Source organism: Delphinapterus leucas, chromosome 4 (genome assembly GCF_059928025.1).
Source record: "Delphinapterus leucas isolate spDelLeu-1000000601 "Yukka" chromosome 4, BTC_Dleu_Yukka2, whole genome shotgun sequence".
Classification (NCBI taxonomy): domain Eukaryota; kingdom Metazoa; phylum Chordata; class Mammalia; order Artiodactyla; family Monodontidae; genus Delphinapterus; species Delphinapterus leucas.
In genome coordinates this window covers 19104745-19128654 of record NC_143132.1, presented here as the reverse complement: position 1 = coordinate 19128654, position 23910 = coordinate 19104745, and the positions used below count along the sequence as shown (strand labels likewise).

The following is a 23910-nucleotide window of genomic DNA, read 5'->3' as shown; positions in this document are numbered from 1 at the left end:
ATAAGGCGGGTATATTACTTGCTCAGAATCTCACAGTAATTACAAATGGGATGAACACAACTTACCTCTAACTTACAAGTCTTATATCTTCTATTTTTTTGAAGAAAATAAAATAACATTTATACCACGACTTAGTACTTACTGGATAAGACAGTTTTTTTTGTTTAGAATTTGCCTTTAGCTTGAATACTTCATGGATGTCAGATTCATTGACAAACTACAGGACAGTTTTTTGTCAATGAAAATTTCAATCTAAGGGTGATTATAGCCCTTAGGTTAAACCCTTTGTAGGTGTCAAATCATTGACTATTACAAAGAAAATTGTAGGCAGTTTGGTTCTCAGGAGTTTTATTTAGTTATTAATTTAATTTTGCCTTAGATTATGATTATTATGTAGTTCTTTTTTTCCTCTCTGCTATTTTTTGTCCAAGTGCATAAATAGATGAATCTCCACCTCCCAATACCCAAGCAAATATGAACCGAGTTTATATCAAGCAATAATTAAGGTTTCCTACTCTAGTCAAATTACTCAGCCTTTCAAAAGATTGACCCAGTTTCCTTTTTTTAAAAAAAAATCAGTTAGTATTTCAGAGGCATCTGGAAAAATTAATAACACTTGGCATTAAGAAAAAAAATTAAGACCAGGAAATTTTACGATAAGCAGACTCATTCAAATAATATTTCCTAAAAAATCATTCCCAAAATGCGCACTGCTTTAAAATATCTAAAATTACTAGTGAGAAACTGGTACCTAATATTTTCTCCAAGTTATTTAACCATATGTTAATTAATACTTGCTTTTAAAAAAAGAACCCTTTGTTCCTTTAAAAAGTGTAGGAATTTGCATATTAATCAATACATAAGAAGTGTCTAAATGACAGAAGAGTATGGCTCATGAAATCCTCATGGACAAGATGGAAAGATGTGACCCAAATTGAATGTGTAGATGGATTCACACATGGTTGGATCCCTCACCTAGAGCATGCTAGTAAATTTTGTTATATGAAGATATATCTAATAGCCTGTTAAATAGTTCTTTCCCAAAGTCATGTTTATCATTTTATTAATGACTTGACTGTATTTTTGATGCAGTTCCCAGTTGCAGAAATATTAACCTCAGAAGGTTAATAATCTAATTCTTCGGCAACAGAATCAGTAACTGGAAAAACCTCACAAGTTGGTAACATGGTAGTGATTTTTCAAAGTTAGGTCCAAAAAATGCAGTTATATTGGGTTAGAGGAAAGATGACTTAGTAGTAACAGGAAAAAGCCTGGGGAAGTTTAATTCATTTTTAACTTAATGGGATAACAGTTTAATGGCATATATGTATGTGGGTGTGTTATGTGTGCGTATGTACACACACCCACGCACAAGCCCATATAAATTCAAGAAAGAAGATGTTTCTGATACTTAGTTTTATAGAACAACAGTGGCATGGGCTTTCTTTGGGGCTGAATGAATTTTCCGTATTTGTGAAATTGACCCAGATGACGATGTAGAGGAATTTTAAGGAAAATTTGAGGGGAGTGTTGTAGTAGAATACTTGAACTCACTGAATTTCAAAGCTCACTTCCAATCTGATATTTAATTATATGGATTATTGCATCTCCAAATGCATGCAAGAGAATACCATACATTTTATTTCTGGATCATAGAACTTTTTAAAATTTAAGATTCTTGCAAGACTTAGCTCTGTTAATATTTTCAATCAATTTTGAACCATATCCGTGGAAGTGAGTTAGTGGAACAGGCTTAAAAAGCATGAAACTATCTGTATTTATGGTATAGCTACAGAGGGGAGCTTTTATTTGTTTTGTTTTAATTAATTAATTTATTTTTGGCTGTGTTGGGTCTTCGTTGCTGCGTGCGGGCTTTCTCTAGTTGCGGCGAGCAGAAGCTACTCTTCAATGCAGTGTGCAGGCTTCTCATTGCAGTGGCTTCTCTTGTTGTGGAGCACGGGCTCTAGGCGCGCGGGCTTCAGTAGTTGTGGCACGTGGGCTTAGTAGTTGTGGCTTAGTTGCTCCGTGGCATGTGGGATCTTCCCGGACCAGGGCTCGAACCTGTGTCCCCCGCACTGGTAGGCGGATTCTTAACCACTGCGCCACCAGGGAAGTCCGAGGGGAGTTTTTTGAGCTTTTTCAATTTAATAACTACATCGGTCCATCTTTTTGACATGAATTCATGCATGGTTTATTTTGCATTCCAGATGATCTCAACGTAAGTGGCATAATAGCAGCTGTAGTAGTTGTGGCCTTAGTGATTTCTGTCTGTGGCCTTGGCGTGTGCTATGCTCAGAGGAAAGGCTACTTTTCAAGTAAGTGAATTTCACTCTTTGCCAGACAACTTCCTGTGGATATAGTTTTCTTCTGAGACACTGTTTCTCCTAAGATGTTCTAACAGACTCTGGAGAATATTTTTCGTTAATTTTTCTGCAGTAGAAAATGTCCAAGATGACATGAAGGTGAGTCATGAAGCACCCCGGCGAATATAGGGAGGAAAGGCAGAGGTGTCTCATCGCAACATTCCAGGAATCATCACAGAATTTGTGAGAGGCACTGGGGAGGGGCATAGCGCAGCAATACCGAGAGATGTGCAATGTGGATGGATATTTATAGCACATGTACATGTATTTAAGATCCTTTTATTTTAAGTAAGGGATCGTATATCTCAAGATGAAAATTAATTTCTAGTTTTATGATAAGAAATTTCATTGGAATAAATCTGTGAAATGTTTTATCAGTATAGAACAGTGGAATGTTGAATGTCAAATTTAGCACAACTATATTTAGAAGACAATTGTTCAATTAAAAACTAGAAACCTATTGTATTATAGTTGCTTCTGAGGTTTTTAATTCTTCAAGTTTAGGTCTGTTGGAACTCGCGTTTGGTGATACAATAGGTTTGATGTAAATGGATGAGATTTTTAAATGTTTTATTCTCTTAATGCATTTCTTTACTTCCAGTCTTTAAAATTATCTGAGACCTTCAAAGTTGCACAACTCCATCAAGTCCACTAAAAATAGTGTATAAAGTAGAATTTTTAAGGATAATACATTTATAGCATGAACAAATTTTAGACCTGCTCTTTTTATAGTGAACATTAATTTTGAAATTTATGTTTAAAAAATATCTTATACCAAAATAAAACTTAAATGTAAAGGGGGTTTCTAATAATACCTATAAATAGGTATTGTAAAATGTTTCCATGAATGTGGTTTCAAGGATATTCCCTATAATTAAGAATAACTGCTCTGTGAATGAATAGTAGCTGTTGTGTGGTGCTCCTATCCAGTCCAGTGTAATGTAATCCGGCTGAGTCCCCCTGCTGGTCAACAGTGGAAGTACAGACAGATAAGGTTGCTCATTCAAAATTCTTGTCTTTTCTCTCTACCTGCAAAGAATACCTGTCTGAGTGTTTTTATTAAAGACTTGGTAAACGGTTTTTCTTAAAATGCTGAATTAATTAAAGATTTTACGTGAATATTATTAGTTCATTAGCTAAGAATGTTACTCCCGTTTTCATCTAGCAGAAAATCTATCTAAGAGAACCATTTTCTTGAACTTGCATTTCAGACAGGGGCTGGCAAACTATGACCCATGGACCAAATCTGGTCTGCCACTTGATTTTCTATGGCCCACGAGCTAAGAATGGTTTTTACATATAAACATTGCAGTCTATTTGATAATAGGGAACCCTAACATTGAACCCCCAAATAAGAGAAATGTTATCCCTCCAAAGAATTCCATTCTTCTAATTAGTAGACCTGTATTACAAGACTTTGATTATTATTATTATATTTTTAATTCATTGATAAAAATTTTTGAAAATTTGTTTTCTCTTTTGTTATGTAAGTACTTACTTAATATCCTCGATTTTACCTCTTTGCCCACAAAGCCTAAAATATTTGCCATGTGGACCTTTACAGAAAAAGTTTGCCAACGTTTGATTTAGGAGGTATACAATGTCAGCAAGTGAGAATCAAAACTGAGAAAAAGGAATTAAGCTCAAACTCATTTTTATATGACTCTGTATCATACCCTATTAATTCTTGCATTAATGATATATACTTGTTCTTTTGTAGAAGAAACCTCCTTCCAGTAAGTATACTTTCTTAATGCATGCCTTCCCCCATATCAACTACTTTTTTGTTCATCATCCGTTTAAAGTCAAAAGTGGGAAGTTGGGTTGTTTGTGTGGGTTTAATGCTATGGGCGGTGACTCGAATTCATCAAGGAACACATCCCACCTCGTGCCTCATGCCAACTTGTCAACGATGTTTAGTTACCTAGAGAAGAAATATAGTCACTAATTTGACTTTGTAGGCATTTCCATAGTACTACTTGAAAAACTTTTTCTGTGTTTTTCTAAATTTAAAATGTTCAAATAAATTTTTCCCTAAAAGTCATTTTACATTTCATTGAATACCAAATATATGTCCAACCCTGTTCTAGGGACTGATAACAGAGCAGTGAATAAAATAGACCAAAAAACTCCTCTGCCCCATGGAGCTTGCATTCTAGTAGAGTAAGGCAGAAAGTAAACAATTACATGAGCGCAACAGTATGTCAGATTGTGATAAGTATTACAGAGAAAGATAAAGCAGGTAAGAGAACAGAGAATGCACAGGGGAGGAGTGGAGATTGCCCTTGTAAATAGGTGGTTAGAGAGGGCCTCACTGATGAGGGGACGTCTGAGGGAGTGAGATATGCAGATAAGCAGAGGGGAGAGAACAAAGGGAAAGATCTCGAAGCTAGGCGTGCCTGGAGTATCTGAGGAACAACAAGGGGACCCGTGTGGTTGGAGCAGAGTGAGAACAATGCAGGGAGGAGATGAGTGAACACATAGTGTAGTGGGGGCCAGATTACATGGAGTCTGTTCCAGGTAGTTGTGAGGAGTTTGGCTTTGGTTCTGAGTAAGATGGGACATCATTGGAGGTTCTTGAACAGAGGGGTAGCATCTCATTTAATTCTTAGAAGCTCACGCTGACTGCTGTGTTTGAGAATAAACTGTAAGGTGACAGAGGGTGGAGGAAGCAGGGAGAACAGTTAGGAAACTACTAACTAATCTAGACAAGAGAAAATGGCGGCTGGTCCCAAAGTGATGGTGTCAGAAATGTTGAGAAGTGATTGATAGGATTCCAGATATATTTTGAACAGTTTGCTGGTTGATTGGATGCGGGCTGTGAGAAGAAGAGAGAAATCAAAGATGGCTCCAAGGCTCTGGGAAAGATGAAGTTACCATTTACTGAAGTGTGAAAGGTTTCAGGAGGAGCATGTTTGAGAGTGGTGGTGGAGGTAGGTAGAGAGGTCTGTCTGGAGTGCTTTGAAATTTTAATATTTGAGATGCCTATTATACTGCCAAGTAGAGATAATTAGTGAGTAACTGAATATATGAATCTGGAGTTTGGGGAACCATCTTAACTAGAGTTAGAAATTTAGGAGTCATTGGTACATGAGATCTGGATGAGATCACCAGAGTCTCCAGTGTATTTGCAGTTGATTTGTGCCTGTCCTTGTATGTATGGAAATGGCAGACCCAACCTCGACTCTATGGGCGTTCCCCTCTACTCTCAGCTGCCATGCTTTGGAGACTTTGTCATCTCCTAAGTCTTTTGAAAACCAAGAAGATGCCATTGATTTCCTGTTCCTAGACTTGCTCCTCAATGATGGTCTCTGAGCCTCATAATATCCCAGTGCAAGTCCAGGATGAGGTCCAAGTTAACAGGACTAGCAGTAGCCAGGTCAGGAGTGAGTTCTGAAAAGCAGGGTAGCCTGATGGTGGTATGGCCGATCCCCCATCGCACTCCAGGCAACTGTGAGGATTCCCACTTTTATTGAGTAAGATGGAAAGTGACTGGAGGGAGGGTTATGAACAGAGAAGAGACATCATCTTATATATGGAGAAAGGCTGGCAATGCTAGGGTGAGGGAGGTTATTCTTTTATTCAGTCCCTATTACTGTCTCTATTAACCCAGAGAGGCAATATCTTTATTCCTAGACACACCTTCCGTTTGTCAAATCCATGCTCCTCAAAATTTGTTGGACAATGAATTGGATGTTGTATTAGTCTGCTAGGGCTGCCTTAAAAGTGCCATCAACTGGTGGCTTAAACAACAGAAATTTATTTTCTCATAGTTCTGGAGGCTACAAGTCCAGGCCTCTTTCTTTGACTTAAAGGTGGTGTTCTCCCTGTCTTCACACGATCTTATGTTTAAACATCCCTGTTTATGTCTGAATTTCCTGTTCTTATAAGGATATCAGTCATATTGGATTAGGACCCACCCTAATTACTTCATTTTAATTTAATTACCTCTTTAAAGACCCTGTCTCTAAATATGGTCACATTCTGAGGTACTGGGAGGTTGGGACTTGAACCTGTGAATGTTTGGTGGGGACACAGTTCAGCCCATAACAGGTAACTGGAACCGTAGTCACCACATAAAACTTTCTTTCCATGGAAAAAATGAAATTTGAGATTATAATGATTAAACTTTCAAAATAGTAAATGTCAATGAGTTGAGTTAAAAGTTAGTAAGTCTCTGGTTTGCATATTCCGCAAAAGTCGTTAGTATCTAGCCCTAGGCTACAAGTAGACACACAGGGCTTCACACATATTGATATTTTGTTGCATGGTTTTCTCTATGAATATTGTCTATAAATATAAGAAATTCAGTTAGGATTTCTGGAGGCTTTTGTACCTTTTTTTACTAAGATAAATGTTCATCTTCCTGTTGAGAAAATGTGTGGAGGTAACATTAACTAAAAGAGGATATGTTTTAGAATTGGAAGCAATAATATAGTAAATGCTGTCTTTTATGTTCCACAAACAGGAAGAGTAGTTCTGCATCTAAAGCCACTGCAATGAGTGAAAATGTGAGTATTTTTAAAGCATATTTCACTTTTAATATACCTTGTACTAGTGTCTACCGCTGGTCTTTAGAAGGAGCTAAATAAATGTTAGCTCCCATCCCCTGTCTGGGAAGGCAGCATTTGTAGAGCAGTGGGGCTTTACCATCCCATTATTTTCTCTCATTGTGTTTTCTATTATTAGTCGGCCTCCTTAGTATCATTAGATCTGGCATTATCAGCTCCATTTTATAGATGAAGAAATTAGGACACACATTCTCACAGTATTACAATGGCCAAGCTGGGACCCAGGTACCTTGATTCTTGTCAGCTTGACCAAGCAGATCACTTCCAGAAGATCTGTGGTTCCAGGACTCTCCTGTGGTTATTCAAAGCACTTGGAAATTTTAGGGATATGGAATATCCTCTGCTTTTGCAGAAAGGAACATTTCAGAAATCCTTGAAAAGATGCAAGAATTATCTAATTCAGATGGTTAAGGGAACATAATTTAGATGCTTGGACCCTTGTGTACTTTTGCATTTGTAAGCACTACACTGAAGCAGTAAATGCCATCATTGCTCAGATTTTGTAGCTCTTTGGATGGTTATTCAGCCTTCTGGACTATTTTTCAGCAATACAGTGAGGGAAGGGAGATTCCCGATGTTTTTAGAAGTCTAAGCCCTTTCTTGAGAAATGGAGCGCTACTTCCCTGAATTCCTTAGTACTCTGTGGCAGGGATTTGCTTAGATTTCCTTTCAGTAGAGCTTGGGTGGGGCATGTATTTTAAACACTTAAGTGACTCTGATAGACACTATCCTTTAAGACCTACATACTGTTCCATAGACTTTTTTTCCGCCAAAAATTAAAAGAATTGTCTACTCCATAATCTATCATGGAAATCACTTTATTTTGTGGTTTACAATACCAAAGCATGTTGTTCATTAATTAGCAGACAAGCAACATGTTAACTCTATATTTGCGTAGAAAATACTCCTTTGAGTGCGGAGTAAAATAATCTCACCTGACCAAATAGGAAAAGACACTTTGTGACTGAGTCGGAAGAACAAAAGCCTTGCTCTTTTTCTTTGTCTTCTGCTCGGTTGCCCTCATCAGCCAAGAGCAAGAGTGTCCAATTTGAATTCTGCCCCAGAGCAGGGTTTCTCAACATTGGCACTACTGTCATGTTCTCCTAATTCTTATATAACAATTTATATAAGAAATGACAATTTCTTCTAAGGCTTATATAACGAATTTTTTATAATTTCACATAATTCTTTCTTGTCCTGTATGTTGTAGGATGCTTAGGACCACCTGACCTCTACCTGCTAGATGCCAGTAGCATCCCCCCAGCAAACAGGACTTCTCCTGTTCTAATTCCCACTCCTACTTCTTTGCTCTTTAGGCAAAGATTCAAGGATTTGTCTCCTGGTATTTAATTATTTAGTTCCCCATAAAATAGATTTAATTAAATATACGCTGGTTTGTACCTGCAAGATTCTCATAGTGGATGTATCTTTGTATTCATAAGATTTCTATATTTCTTTAAATGTTAAGTAATACATCATATTTAAACTTGTTTTTTCTTTCTTCTCCTAGGATTTCAAGCACACAAAATCCTTTATAATTTAAAAGAATTCCACCTTTGCGATGCACCAAAACCCCAGTTGTTGCACTATTAAAAGATTATAAAACTCTGCTTTGTCTTACATTTGCCAAGGGGTACATGAGGTGGTGAAATTGGTGTTTCAGTATAATCTTTATGACTGCTACATCACTTGAAATTTTTATTTTACACAAATAGTTTTGTCAGCAGCTAAAATACAGTCTGGCTTCTTGTGTCTGGACAAAGTTAAAGGAGTCAAAATACTTTGTAATATTCTGGGGCTTGTGAAATGTTAAATATCATAACTTCTAGAGTAAGTTACTAAAAATATATCATACTGGTTGTGAAATTAATCCACAGAGCGTGAAAATGTAAGCTGTATGCACCCTCTGTGCAAGAGTCTGATTTAGAGGGTTCAGAAAATACTCTGACAGATGCAAAAGGAACCTCTGGTCTCATTTCTACCAGAATCCTCCTTTTCCCCCAATACAATCGTTATTCTGTTGCTCATTTATCACTAATATATTCACAGAAGGGAAGTGGCAGGAAGGGTCTTACACCCAAGGATTTGCCCCTTTTGTTTACTTTCATGTCTGAGAACCAAAATCAACATGAAGAAAAATACCTAATGACCAGAGCTCACTCACCTGGTGTGTGCCCTTGATTTCTTCATTAAACATCAGTCTGAGAGTTAAACACAAACCCAAGTGTCTTATTTCACCCCCAGAGCTGCTTGTTGCTATTTCCCTCCCCTAAGACCCCTTTGAATAGGATCGGTGACTTTGACATCAGAACTCGCCATTGGAACCAACACACATAACCCTACAGATACTTGTCCCTGCGTGATGGTGACTTCACATCTCTCTGTCTCTAAAATTCGTGCAGTGAAATTTTGCATTGGGCCGAGTCCCTTGCTGTTACGGCCAGTGGTTTTCCAACCCTGCTTATGGCAAAGTCAGGGATATGGAGGGGAGGACAGGTTGCCTGACAAGTAAAATGAGATGAAACGGCTCAGTGTGGCTCCTGGCACCTGGTGCTACGCTTGATACATAGAAAACACAGGAGAAATGAAATGAAAAATGGGTCCGATCATCAGGTTTCTAAACTGATAGATCACAAAGACCTCCAGCTAGTGTTACAAAGTGAAAATTCCAATGATCCATGTAATAGGGAGAGTAATTAGACTGTGTTAAAAGCATAATCATCCAGAACTTATTTTGATTATTCGTTTCATATTGAAAAGACAATATGGCTAGGGCATTTCCAGTTCCAGGCAAATCTAGACGAAAAGGTCCCTCACTACCTTTGACAACTTTGAACATGGTTAAACTGCTTTTAAAGGAGTCCACTCTTTTTGCCCAATAGGCAGAGCAAACCGCCAGGATTCACGGGACAGACAGCTGGATTAAGTACTCACCAAGTGCCGAATATGTGCCTGGACACCAGGTCACTGGGAAGATGCCTGTTGTCACACTGCCCCCACTTGTCTGTGACATTCAGTGATTCTCACCAGACCTCTTCCAACAGTTTCCGTAAAGGGCCAGGTAGTAGATATTTTAAGACATGTAGGCCATATGGTCCCTGCCATAACTGCCTGTACTGTACTCAACTCTGCCATTTTTCATGTCATTGTATTGTAGCATGAAAGCAGCCACAGACAATACTTTTAAAATGGTCATGTTTGTGTTCTTAAAACAGCAGGCACAGACAGGATCTGGTCCACATGCATAGTTTCCCAACTCTTGGTGATGAAGCATGAAAAGAAAAAAAACAAAAAACTATCATTATAATTCTTAGAGCATTTTGATTTTGTTTTCATGAAGTAAAATTGTGTTTTATAAAGGTTAGGGCGTTAGTATCTTTAATAGCAAGTTTTAATTATTATCATTGTAACTATATTTAATTTATTTTTACTCGGGGGTTTAACCTAACTAAATCTGGAACAACTGTTTTTCAATACAGCCTTGAAAAAAACTTCATCTCACAAGTGGTTTTGTCTGATTAAAGTCTACATTAATAAAAATAGCTGAACGTGTTCAATGTTTTAGTCCCATTTAATGGTGCAGGGGAAGAGTCATTCACCTATTGTTATTCAATGAAACCCAGGAAACTAGTCCCTCTTACTGTCTGTAGCTACAAGGCTAACGCTTTAGCTGCCTAAGATGAGAATCTCATCTCTCAGTCTGGGTGCCTGCCAACCTTTCCAATGCTGAAAAAATGCTCTGAAAGTAAAATGTCACAACTATTTATTGAACACTTTATATATGTCGTGGAAGTGGGGGGTGGATGGAGTTGAGGCTGTATAAAATCTCAAATTCACCTCAACGATTGTATAAAGAGGGCAATGTCATCATTTTACAGATGAGGAAACTGAGATGAACTGAGTCAGTGACTGCCAAGTTTACAAAGCTGACAAGTGAAGAGGCAGTGTCTATGTGACCCAGGTCTATCCGATGCAGGATGTTTTTACACAAGATGTTCTTTCTCTGCCCCCAACATTCCTTCCTTTGAAATTCTCAAATTCTTCTCTCCTAGGACAGCTTCCCTTCACCCTGCCTAGTCTCACAGCCTGTGATACTTTCTGCCTTCCCTTTGCCCCTACCCCAGGTAAATGCCATGATGGATCATTTCATCCCCTTGCCACAGATACCCAAATCTTTAATCTTATTTTTTTCAAGATTGAAACTAACCACGATTTAAATTTAACCACCATTTAAATTATATTCTCTACCACTACCACCCTCCCTATCTCCATTTTCAACCTCCCATTTATTCACAGACTCCATCATTCATTGGCACGATTGTCACTACTTTTTATCTCCGGCTACTATCTCACATCTTTTGTCTTCTGCTACCTTCCTCCCTCAAGTACCCCCTCTCTTAGTAGCATTTTTTTTTATATAAAATAACAAATGCTTTTGTTTTACTTTTTAGTTTCTAATTTTTTTAACATCTTTATTGGAGTATAATTGTTTTACAATGGTGTGTTAGTTTCTGCTTATAACAAAGTGAATCAGTTATACATATACATATGTTCCCATATCTCTTCCCTCTTGCGTCTCCCTCCCTCCCACCCTCCCTATCCCACCCTTCTACGTGGTCACAAACCACCTCGCTGATCTCCCTGTGCTATGCAGCTACTTCCCACTAGCTATCTATTTTATGTTTGGTGATCCCACTACTGGGCATATACCCTGAGAAAACCATAATTCAAAAAGAGTCATGTACCACAATGTTCATTGCAGCTCTATTTACAATAGCCAGGACATGGAAGCAACCTAAGTGTCCATCAACAGATGAATGGAGAAAGAAGATGTGGCACATATATACAATGGAATATTACTCAGCCATAAAAAGAAACGAAATTGAATTATTTGTAGTGAGGCAGATGGACCTAGAGTCTGTCATACAGAGTGAAGTAAGTCAGAAAGAGAAAAACAAATACCGTATGCTAACACATATATATGGAATCTAAGAAAAAAAAAGTCACGAATAACCTAGGGGTAAGACAGGAATAAAGACACAAACCTACTAGAGAATGGACTTGAGGATATAGGGAGGGGGAAGGGTAAACTGGGACAAAGTGAGAGCGTGGCATGGACATATATACACTTGGTAGCACTTTTAATCTCTCCCATCCTGAAGGCTCCTTTGCCCTTTAGTCTCCCCCTCACACACCCCATTAGTCTAACAGTTACTGCCAGATTACTCTCTTGAACAGTCAACTCCCTTCTCCCTTTTCTCCCATCCCCTTGCTGAAAACCTTTCACTCTTTTCCTTTAGTCTCTCACCAAGGTCTAAACATTTTAGCCTGAAATTCAGGGCCTCCCCCCATGTACACACGTTGTCATATTGTCACACCTACCTGTTCAGCCACATGTTCAAACTGAACTAAGGTCATTGTATATCTCAACGACCCTTTCTTTCTCCTCCTTTACCTGGAAAGCTGATTCTCCTAATCACAAGATATGTAGATTCTAGTTACTCTTCAGGACATCTTTCAAATTCCACCTTCTCTATGCAGCCTTCCCTCTTCTCCCTTCTGGAAGAAGTTTCTTTCTTCTCTGAATTTCCATAGCACTTGGTTTTCTTATGGCACTTGTTTGTTTTATATTTCTTAATACAGTTATGTATGTACATCTCTGGCATCACCACCAATCTATTAATAGAACCACTTTGAGAAAAGAGCCACGTTTTACATACATATTTATAAGCCCCAAAGTATTTAACTGTATCTAATGTGTAGTCAGTATCCAGTAAGTGCTAAATGAATTTTTTAAGATCAAAAGAGCACTTGTGAAAGGGCAATTTAAAGAGTATTTATTGATAAAATTTCTCCATAGATTTAGAATATTAATACTGTATTTTGCAGTGTTATTATAATCCAGTTCATTTGTTATGCAGAGTCACACAAATTAATGCTCCATGAATTAAGGCTGGACAGACATGACTTTTATTCTACTCCTGTTAGTTATTAGGCATCCATTTCCACACAGTTCTTAAAAAGATCTTAAAATATTTTTCTACTAGAGTATGTCTTTATACTTTTTAGTAAGAAAATGTCAAAACAAATGAATATTGTGTCAACAATGGACTTGTTTAACTTCTTTAAGACTGAGGGCAGATGGTTTTAAAGCTCCATTTTATGATCTGTTTTCAACACTGAATGTGCTACACAGAAGTGCTTCTTAAAGATGGTGTAAAAACTGAGATTTTTTTATGACCTGTAGTTAGATTCCTAAAGTTGCCCCCTGCCATTTAACTTTTCATTCTCAAGCTTCCTTTCCTTCCAAATATTTAACTACCATGAATTATACTGAAGTTGCTGTAGGTCAAGAAACCTAGTTTTCTAAATTTTAGGATAACATATAGCAAAAAGAATTAGAAAAAGTTTTATACGTAAAGACATATTCATGTAACAGAATGTCGACTGGGATTTTTCTTGTTGCCTGAAGGCTGACAAGTACCTCACTTTCTAAAGAAACCCATAACTAATTTGGGTATAAATACCTGCTTTGATGTTCATGAAGAGACAGTTGTGCTACCCTGAAATTATTACCCTGGTCCTCTCTCCTTTACCCCACCACACAAAATCCATAAACTGAAGTGTGTAGGGATGGATTGGGGGTGGGGAGCAATGGAGAGAGACAGAATGAATTGTCCAAGTCGTGTGAGTTTGTCAAAGTTGTGAGTTCTACTTCCCAACTCACCCCCCAAGGCAAGTAAAGAGGATTTTAAAGAGGATCACCTGCAACAATTGAAGGCACATGCCAAGAAGCAAAGAGCTATTTGAGCAGAGTGAAAAGAGAGTTGGAAAAAGATATCAAGGTAGAGAGCAGGGGAAATGGTGAAGCACCTATCTTCCCATTGTATCTCAGGGCAAGGATGTGTGAGTTTCCTGTGGTCAAGTAGGCATCTTTGAACGTAGCTGGCCTTGAGCCTTCTTGCCAGTGTCTGAGAGCAAACATCTGAAATAAGAGTCTGTGAACTGGACCATTGAGGCGGGAGCTGAGGGGAGTTTGGAAGAGATGGGTCGGACCTCCCATTTAAGGTAATCTGCATAATAGGAAACTTTCTAGCCCACAGAGCCTTCCAAGAACTCATACATTAAGAATCTAACCAGAGTAAGCATTTATAGGCCTGCCACACCAAGGGTAGCAACAATCAGAAACAAAATTCTACACTAAATGGATTTAAGTAAAAATCACCTACAACGGAAGCCCTCTTTGGTTATTACTATTATTATTAAAGGGAGTACTAGACACGTAACAGGCAGGCCCATGTCCATTTCCAGTTCCTGTACCTTTCCTCAACTCAAATATGCCCTTATAAGAACACCAGTCTTCTTATAAGGACACCTGTCAGACTGGATTCAAGCCCACCCTAACAACCTCATTTTAACTTAATCCCCTTTAAGGGTCCCAATCCCCAAATACAATCACATTGGGAGGTTCTGAGAGTTAGGGCTTCAACATACGAGTTTTAGGGGAATATGATTCAGCCCACACTACCAGGCAAGGGAGAAAAATGCCATTTTAAACAGCTAAAAGCCTAGAAGGTTGAGGTCATTTGTAATAACATATAAGGTGGTCCCAAATGCTAAGTGCAGGACCACTTTCTTGTAGGCTGAAGTAACAGATAAAGGCTGGAGTGTGCAAATTTGGGGCAGGCTTACCAGAAAGTTGAAGGGTCTATGAGGAAGGTGGGGCAATGGTTAACATCCATGACTCAAAGCACCACTACAGCATTCAGTTGGAAAAAAACAAGAGCACTTCTCTGGTCAGAATTTAGCTAAATGCATAGCCCTAAGATGTAGGGCATGAGTAGGATGCTTAACACAGTATTCTTGCAGAAAGCCACAAATAGAGTCCTTCTGTTTACATAATGAAGAGATTGGGATGTTCAAGCAAACTCCAAGTGGTTGCGAGACAGACAAAAAAAAATTATGAAGATAATAGGTGTGAGATTATAAAAGGTAAAATTCAACTAAACTCTGAATTGGGGAGGGAAACATGAACGGAAAGGGTCAGCCCCATCTCCACCTAGACTGGCAGGGTCGCTGTTGACCCCAGGCTACTTGCTTGCCACAGGAGGGTGGAGTAGAGCCACTTCAGGGGAGGGGAAGTGACAAAGGAACAGATCAATGAGGCTTCCTTGGTTACCTTTAATGGTGCCATAATGAAACATCGAATTCTGTTTCAACGTCTACAACTATTTAAAAGTAGTCCAACTGACCCATCATTGCTTAGCTTCATTTGAAGAAAATTGGGCAGTTTCTTCCCACTACTTTACCCTCCCCAATTCCATCTCTTCACATCTTACTAATCACACCTATACCATTAGGAAATATTTGTGGATCTTTTGAAAAAGGTATTCCTCACCAGGTTGAGACTTCAGCTAGTATGGCATGCCATAGTAAAAATCTATTTCTCTTTTGAAGTGAGCTAACCTCATAAGAAAGGCTGTATTTCTGACTTCACATTTTTGAAGGAAATCTCTACAGCTTTACTAAAGACAGGTATTTACTGACATAAGTTAGAGAGATTGTCAGATAGAAAAAGGCACAACTGCTTTTCCTGTTTTTAAAAAAGAATAATTAAAAATAAAACCATCTACTCTCTGAAATTTTGATGTGCTTGCTCTGCCACTTCTCTGGCACATCATATCTGCTGGACCTTCCATCAGCTGGGCAAACAACACCATAGAGCTTAATATATATATATATTTTTTGCGGTACGCAGGCCTCTCACTGTCGTGGCCTCTCCCGTTGCGGAGCACAGGCTCCGGACGCGCAGGCTCAGCGGCCATGGCTCACGGGCCCAGCTGCTCCGCAGCATGTGGGATCTTCCCGGACCGGGGCCCGAACCCGCGTCCCCTGCATCGGCAGGTGGACTCTCAACCACTGCGCCACCAGGGAAGCCCTACAGCTTAATATTTTAAAGGAAATTCCTTTGTAGAACCCTCCCCTCCCCAGCTCCCAGCTCCCCCTGATCTATCCATATAGCCCCATAATAGACACTGTGATCATTACACTGCAAGGGAAGAGGAGGGACCTGAGTTACTGGGATAATAAAAGCATTTAACATACGAGGAGATGGAAGTTAAAACACAATGGATGTTCCTGGACATATTCACAATCACACTTGAGTTTCCTGAAAAAGCTATGAAAAAGGATTTATGAACCATTTCTTCATATTCTGGGAACGGGTATAACATTCTCCACAGCAAACATTCCTTAAGTCAGGGTGGCTCCCCTCCAGCAGTAAGTCTCCGCAACAAAAAGGACACCCCTGCACTCAGAAGAATCTGGCAAGTAGTACCCAATTAATCCAAGGTCTCCATCTGCTTTGATATAACCAAATGGGAGGATCTAAAAACACAGAATTCAATACACTCAAGTGTATACCCAACACCACCAAATAATTTATTTTGAAATCAGAATTAAAAGAACATATGACAGTTGTGAAATGTATGTTTATGCTGTTACTTCTGATCAGTTATACAATAATCTAGGACAAATTACCAGATAAATTTTACATTATTTCTTCAGGACTGTGGTTTCTCGACGACTTCAAACTTGGGATCTAAGAGGAAAAAAAGGTTCAAGCTTAGCCATACTGCAATAAAGTTCATCTTCTAGAAAGTTTTAATATTTAACTCATCAATCTTCTGATTTTTTAAAGAAACATCTACATGGAAATATAACAACTGCTTAAGATTTATTCAGGACTTACAGTGAGCCAGGCTCTCTATGTCATTTAACTACAACTATCATTATGAGGAAAACAGCATAATTCTCCCCAAATGTCAGATGAGAAAGAGGGACCAATTAACTATCCAAAATCACACAGCTCATAAGTGATATTGTCAGGAGTTTGATTTTAGATCCCTGCCGTTTAACTTCTATGCTATTTGATCTCCTACTCCAATGGCATTTATCCCAGAGCTTCCCATGCACATGTCACTGTTCTAATAAATTCACATGTAATTGTCATTTAATCCTCTACACAACCCAAGTAAGTATAAATATTCTCCACTTAAAATGATCTCCCACAACAATGAATCTGTGATTAAAAAGACTTACCTTCAAATGTGAAGTTAGGGAACATATTCATGTCTGCTTTACCATACATTTGCTTAAGCTTAAAAAGCTCCCTGTCTAGTTCTTGCTGATACTCTGGGCCAACATCAACAGGTCCTCCAGATGTCCTGTTGTGTAAACGACCAAGTTGAAAACAGATTTTAATCATTAGTTTACAAAAACAAAATTAAGTTTCATAGATCTTCTATATGTAGGGAAAAGCAGACTTTTCTGAAAGGTAACAAGCAGTTCCACTTGAATTTCAGCTCAAACTATTTTAACTATTACGAGGTTTCACATAAATGAAGCAACTTCAAACAAACCTCTAACATTCAAGGTCTGTCAGTATCAAGGATACTTATTAAAAGTCAACCTCTCAGGGTCTAAGCAGCAATAAGGTACAATGGCCAAGTCTGCGGGGTCTGGGGTGAATGACTGCTTCCGTTTCAGCGTCAGCTCTACAATTTAGTAACTGTGTGAACTAGAGCAAACCGTGTGAACTAAACTCTACATCTACAACTCGAAGTCTTACCTGATGGTGGCGTTGAGAGAAAGGGAGATTGTGTACATGTACCACTCAGCATAGTGCCTGGCACACAGTGAGCACTCAGTTATCTACTATCACTATGATTTAGATCAACCACCACTGGACGGCATTCAAAAACTTTAAGTCTCTATAATAGGGGCCTAACAAAGAAGCAAATTACTTCCTACCCCCAGAGGTTTTGCCATTTAGAAGAAAAAAATAACATGTTTATAAACAATTATGCTGTAAGGGAGTTAGGTGATAACCTACAAAGACACGGTTTAACAAAAAGCTACTTGAATTGAGGGATCACTTTTGCTAAGCTGAACAGGGAAATTTCATTTTAAAAAGGTGGCATTTGTGACAAACCATGCATTTGGGTCAGATTTTAATTTGAGACATTCTAAGACTGAAAAAGCAAGGATGAGGAGGTGGTAAAGCACTGGCTGTATGTGGGGAACACTAAACAGCCTAGAGGGAAAAGCCAGCGGGACCCAGATCACAGGAGGCCGAGAATGTTAAGCCTGGGACTTTGTATTTTGTTTGCTAAGCAATAAAATGACAAAATTAGAGCTGTGCTTTGGAAAGATAAATATAGCATCATGGACCAGCAGTGTTTACACAAATTCTGTTTGTCAGAATGTTACTGCCCACTTATCAATGAATATAATAAAAAAATCTATAAGTGAAAATTCTATCAAGGCTAATATTTTCACCCATGCCTATGATAAAAGCATGGGATCTTATTTATGCTACAGAATTTCCACAAAAAATACTGAGCCAGCTCTAATTTAAGAACTTGTTAATGATGTTTCTTGCTATGGACCCAATGTTCTTCTACATCAGCATGTGCAATAGAACCTTCTGTGATAATAGAAATGCTCTATGTATGTGCTGTCTAATATGGTAACCAGTAGCCATATCTGGTATTGAGCAATAGAAATGTGACTAAGGCAACTGAGGAACTGAATTTTTATTTACACTTCATTAGAATTTGAATAGTCACATGTGATTAATAGCTATAGAGATATACAGTTCAGTTCTAGATAGAGCCTTCAACCAGATACTTTGATGACTGTTGTCCAGCTCTGGGATCCACAAGCTTTTAGAAACATTCACTCTTCCAAGCCGCCTTCCAAAATGCACCAGCTAGAAAGGAGCATTTCTTCCTATGAGTTCTCCAAACACTGAATGTGTCACTATCTTAGCATCTAACCTATTTAAACTTATATTGTATTTACTTGCTTAGAAACTTTCTACCCCATCAGACTTTAAGAATATTGTGTAGGGATTCCCTGGTGGCACAGTGGTTGAGAGTCCGCCTGCCGATGCAGGGGACACGGGTTCATGCCCCGGTCTGGGAAGATCCCACATGCCGCGGAACGGCTAGGCCCGTGAGCCATGGCCACTGAGCCTGTGCGTCCGGAGCCTGTGCACCGCAACGGGAGATGCCACAACAGTGAGAGGCCCGTGAACCGCAAAAAAAAAAAGAATATTGTGTAAATGCAAAGTGGCTTCTTTCTTTGTAGCCCACCACTGTTAATAGTCCAGCGCTTTGCACATGATAGACAACCAAATAAAACAAAACTCTGAAATGATCTGTATCACTTTTCTGAAGATTTGGGCGTTGAACTTGATGCTAAGGTCATCATTCATCTCCAAAACTGTGTGGTTCTATTATTATGTTGCTCCTGGACTTGCTTTATGTCATAAAGCAGGAGTCTTTTGATATTCCCAGAAATATATAAATATGGAAGTAGCATTAAAGAAAAAATGTTGTGTCTATACATTTCCCCCAAATCATGATGTCACAGAAAGGGCACTGAATTGAGAGTTAGAATATTTTGATTATGTTTTCCCGACAATTAGTTTTATGACCTTAGGCTAATCAATGTCTAAGGGGCTTAGTTTTTCTCAAATATGGTTCCTAAATGATTTCCAAGATCCCATGTACTTGTATGAATTGATTCTAGTTTATAATAAATGACATTATAGTAGGGATATATCTAAAATGGCACTAGATTTAATGGGATTCTCCCTTGGAACCCATATAAGGAAGAGAAAATTTGGGACTTAAAAAAAAAAAATCAAGATTCTCATCTTCTTCTTTGGAGCAGGTAATGAACCTTTATGATAGAGATCAGCTCAGTGAAGGTCTTAGACACTTTCAAACGCCAAGTAATTTTTTATTACCGTCTCAAAACTTACATACTTTGAATATTCACACGTACACCATAGTTGATTATCTACCCACTTACTGTCGCTTAGCTCTATATTCTCTAATCTTGTCCACGAAGAGTTTCTGGACAGGATCAAGTTCCTTATTAAATGCCACTGCTGTAAAACCGATGTTCCTCCTCAAAGAGACCGAGACTGCAGACTGAATGACAGAGGTCAACCTGAAGAGCCTCTGAAGAATCATGGTGATTCTGTTACTGGAAACAAGCACCAGAATGTGAAGATACTTTAAAATAGATATAATTGTAAAACACCTGTTAATATGTTATAGTGGGCATCTAATTCTACTAATTGCTACAGAACTTAAATCATACCAGAATTCAGTAAACACTAAGAACAGTCACCTGACCATAGCTCCCTTCCCCTCTCTACCCCACACTGCAAGTTTTTTGCTTCTTAACCAAAAGGCCCTGGAACCTAGCAGCAGTTAGGAACCACTCAGGCCTGCGTGTGGCTCCACTAGGGTCAGACGCAGAAAGAAAGCTCAGAATCTGGGATGGCATGTTTTCTTCTCCATGAATTTATTAGTCTTGGCTGCCCACCCTCAGCAGAAAAAGAATAATACTGATCCCCAAATTAACGTACCAGGTTTCCCTGACTCCCTCAAAAGGCAAAAAGGGAGCTGTGCAGGGAGACTGGAGACAGTTGCCTGAGCCCTCAGTTTCTACTTCCCGGGCCCACAGGGAAAGAAACTGCTCTGCTTGTTACAACTGCAGGATTCTAGACATTCAAGGACACTGTAAAAACCAAATCTAAGTCCAAAAGAACCAGCAAGTAAGACAGCAACTAGTCCAAGGGAGCCCACCAACAAGAGAGGAAAAATCAAGCAGTACAATCTAATCAGTGAAATAGAATTTGTGAAGGAGAAGAAAGTCTGGACTTTTAAAATAAGCACTTAAAGACTTCTAAGGTCTAGACTTCCTGAAGCTAAAATACATGGTCATCTAACTAAAAAATTACAGTATATAAATTAGAGGATGATCTCAGTTGAGACCTCATTTAGTGTCCTGAAAAGATCAAATGCAAAAAAAAAGAATTGTATGCAAACAGAAATTCCAAAAGAAAAGAAATAAATAGGGAGACCATAAATAATTAGAAAAAACTGCCCAAGATGAAGAAAGGCTGATTAAACTGAAAGGGCTTACCAAACCCTTCTGGAATGATGATAAAGATTCACACCTCAATACAGCCTGGTAAAATTTCTGAACCTTAAAGTGAAAACCCAACATGCTAACATGTTTCCCATGCCCCCCCCAAATTACCTAATAACAGCAATAACAATAAGCATCATCTCACTGACACTGGACTACTATTAAATTATAATACTACTGCTCAAAGTGTGGTCTGGGGACCAGCGGTAGTATTGCCTTACTGGTCTATAGTAATACCAAAATTGGCAATAAGCATTTAGAAACTTTTACAGCAAATTGACAGAGTAATTCATATCTGTTGAATTTAATAATACAAAAAGAGTTCATATTTTGTGTGTCTTCATTGTTTTGTCTTTCATCTACTAATTTTTCCAGTAATTCATTTTTACTGTATTCTTCAAAAATATCCACACGGGTTGAGGGGAAAATGGCCCTTTACTAATGAGAGTTGGAAAGCACTAAGCTAGACGACAATGGAGTAGCACAGCAGTTCTCAAATACAGGTGGCGGTATCCCCCAGGAGATATCTGGCAATGTCTGAAGACATTTTTGGTTGTCTTGATAGCAGCGAGTGTTACTGGCCTCTAGTGGATAAAAACCAGGATGCTGCCAAACATCCTATAACAACAACAACAATAATAACAATAGCCTGCCCACAACAAAGAAATATCTGGTCGAAAATGTCAATAGTGCTAAGGTTGAGAAGCCCTGAAATTGCACATAAAAACCACCAAAAGAAATCCTACAATCAACCAAATATCCTTCACCTGCCAGCATGAAAGAAAACTATTTGAAGAAATTAAAGATTTCATCATACATCACTCTTATACCTCATCAGAGGAAATAAAGGGGGGGGAGGGGAGGCTCCAAGCAAACAACAAATGACCTTAAGGTGCCACTTAATAGCATTCTCATTTTACACAGAAACTGAGGCTTAGCTGTAAGTACCTGATCCCAGGTTACACAGTAGAATTTAACAGAACACAAACATATTTTTCAAATTGTGCAATTCAGTGTATATTTTCCCCTTTGGCAATGTAAAGACACACAACACTCTGCAATGTGGTCACCTAACACTTGTTCAGCCCTAGGTATTTTGCAAAGTACTTCTAGACATATTCTCTCCTTGTACCCTTATGGCAATACTTTGAAGAAACAGAGAAAGGTGTTCTTATCCCTCCTTTACAGATAAGAAAATGTTTAAGAAAAGTGATTAAATTATTCATATTCCCACAGTTAATTTGCTCTAAGTCTAACATTGCAAAGATCATGTTACTCCTACTGCAACATGGGTAAAACCCATTTTCATTTTTTCTATTTCTATCATCTAAGTACGAATGATTCCCAAATCACACTTCTAATTTTGGTCTTTTTCCTGAACTCCAAACCTATACATTCGACAGCTCTCATCCTTTCCTAAGTCCTACCGGGCCCTCAAATTCAACTTATCTAAAAAATGAACACATAATCTCACTATCAAAACTTGCTCCTTTTCCTTTATTCCGTTTCATTTTTTTCCCCACTGATTAAAGATCTAGTGAGAAAGATACATGTTATTACACAAATAGGTATAAAATACCAACTATGATTAAGTTCTCTATTCGAGTACTACGAGGGGCCACGCCAGCCTATGATAGGGATTTGACACACTCAGAAAGACTGGGGAAGGCAACAGCAAGAAAAGGGTACAGCGTAAGAGGCGGCCTTATGCTGAGAGGGAGCACGGTTCTCCCGTTTACAATGATGACTGACCAGCCTTTCGCTGCGATTTCGGCGCATGTTCATTGCTGAAGTCAATCCTCAACTCGCCTGACTTAACCGGCTCTCTTTTTCCCTCCTGGAATCCGTGATGTAAAACAAAGCTGCTTAACCAAGTTTTAGCACCACCAACGTTTTTAGGTAGGTTGCAAACTTTTAAGATTACTATTATCCTTTCCCCTCTTACGTTCTACTTTTAAATGCTGTAGTTCAGAACAATCGCCCGCGCGCCAGGGCTGAGCAGGCCTGGCTGAAGACCGGCCCCGCGGGCATGACCTTGGCTGCCCCAGCCGAGCGGCGGGTCCATGAAGCGCCGGCCCCCCTGACTCCCACGCCACCCTGAGCGTCAGGCTGGCCCTGAGAGCGGTATTATCAGGGCTACCTACTGAGTCTACCGCAAACTTCAAGGCCTAAAGGCGCCGAGGTCAGCAATGACTCCGGGCCAGACCGTGAAGGTGTCCAGGATACAGGCTGCTCTCTCTTTCAGAAAGGCAGAGGCGATAGGCATCCCAGACCTCGTGAAGAAACCCAGAATGCTCGTCCCTAGAGGCCAAGTGAGTCCAGTTACCCTCCCAGTCACCTTGCACTTGGTGCCGAGCTGCCAGAGCCACCACCACCACCGCCGCCGCCGCCGCCACCGCCGCCGCCACCGTTTTACTTCCGGCCCTGGCTCCGCCCCCCCCGCCTACCCGCCATCGCAATGCATTATGGGCCGCCGTTTCAGTCGGTCGACACTCACCGGACAGGAAGCGTCTCGGAGACAGTCGGCGACCGGACGGCTCTAGGTGAGACAGAAGCCAAACAGGAGGAGGAAGTGGAGGGTAAGTGCTTCCGGGTCCCCTGGCGACGCCTCCGCCATCTTTCCTTCTCCCAAGTTGACCTGCTCTCTTTTTCCCTCTCGGAAACCTTGTGTACGCATGCGCACTTGGACTGGCCTTTCCCCTAGTTCAATCCCCACCGCCCCGAGTCAGCGTCCTCTTCCTTGGGGTGGTTGAGGTGTACGACTGTGCAGGCAAAGTGAAAGAGTGTAAAACAAAGCGGATTGGGGAGTTGGGCTCCCTTCTGCCTCGTGAGCCTCCGTTGCCTCGGGCGTTCGTTTCGCGCAACCTGCTGGGAGTTGTAGTCCCGGACCCGGGGGTGCCTGGGAGGTGGGGGGGGGGTTGGAGTTTCTCTGCGCCGTTTTCGCGGGAAGGGCCCAGGGGCCT

At 39.6% G+C, this 23910-nt stretch overlaps 3 protein-coding genes across 6 annotated transcripts in view; 2 read left to right on the top strand and 1 right to left on the bottom strand.

The window, feature by feature from the left end:
* The window catches only part of JAM2 (junctional adhesion molecule 2), a 72448-nt gene extending 57150 nt beyond the window's left edge, over positions 1-15298 (top strand). The window contains exons 7-10 of one of the 2 annotated variants that reach the window (XM_022574226.2): positions 2208-2315; positions 4084-4099; positions 6832-6874; positions 8445-15298. In XM_022574226.2, the coding sequence (XP_022429934.1) occupies positions 2208-2315; positions 4084-4099; positions 6832-6874; positions 8445-8477 (200 nt within the window). In that variant the 3' untranslated portion in view covers positions 8478-15298. Of the gene's footprint in view, positions 1-2207; positions 2316-4083; positions 4100-6831; positions 6875-8444 lie in introns of those variants that run through there. The other variant, XM_089910366.1, reaches the window with a different exon arrangement.
* Positions 15299-16350: 1052 nt separating this feature from the next.
* Positions 16351-23894, bottom strand: ATP5PF (ATP synthase peripheral stalk subunit F6). 3 transcript variants are annotated; one of them, XM_022574116.3, is made up of 4 exons: positions 23445-23894; positions 19817-19993; positions 17036-17160; positions 16351-16535 (listed from the first exon to the last, which is right to left on the bottom strand). In XM_022574116.3, exons 2-4 carry the CDS (start codon positions 19978-19980, stop codon positions 16498-16500), a joined length of 327 nt encoding a protein of 108 aa, XP_022429824.1. In that variant the 5' UTR covers positions 19981-19993; positions 23445-23894; the 3' UTR covers positions 16351-16497. The 3 variants fall into 3 exon arrangements, with proteins under 3 accessions (XP_022429824.1, XP_022429740.1, XP_089766494.1); XM_022574032.3 differs by lacking the exon at positions 23445-23894 and adding an exon at positions 23286-23357; XM_089910368.1 differs by lacking the exon at positions 23445-23894 and adding an exon at positions 22923-22993.
* GABPA (GA binding protein transcription factor subunit alpha) overlaps positions 23422-23910 on the top strand; it is a 36295-nt gene continuing 35806 nt past the window's right edge. The window contains exon 1 of the mRNA XM_022573922.3: positions 23422-23526. The gene's annotated coding sequence lies outside the window, so the exon portion shown is untranslated. The remainder of the gene's footprint in view (positions 23527-23910) is intronic.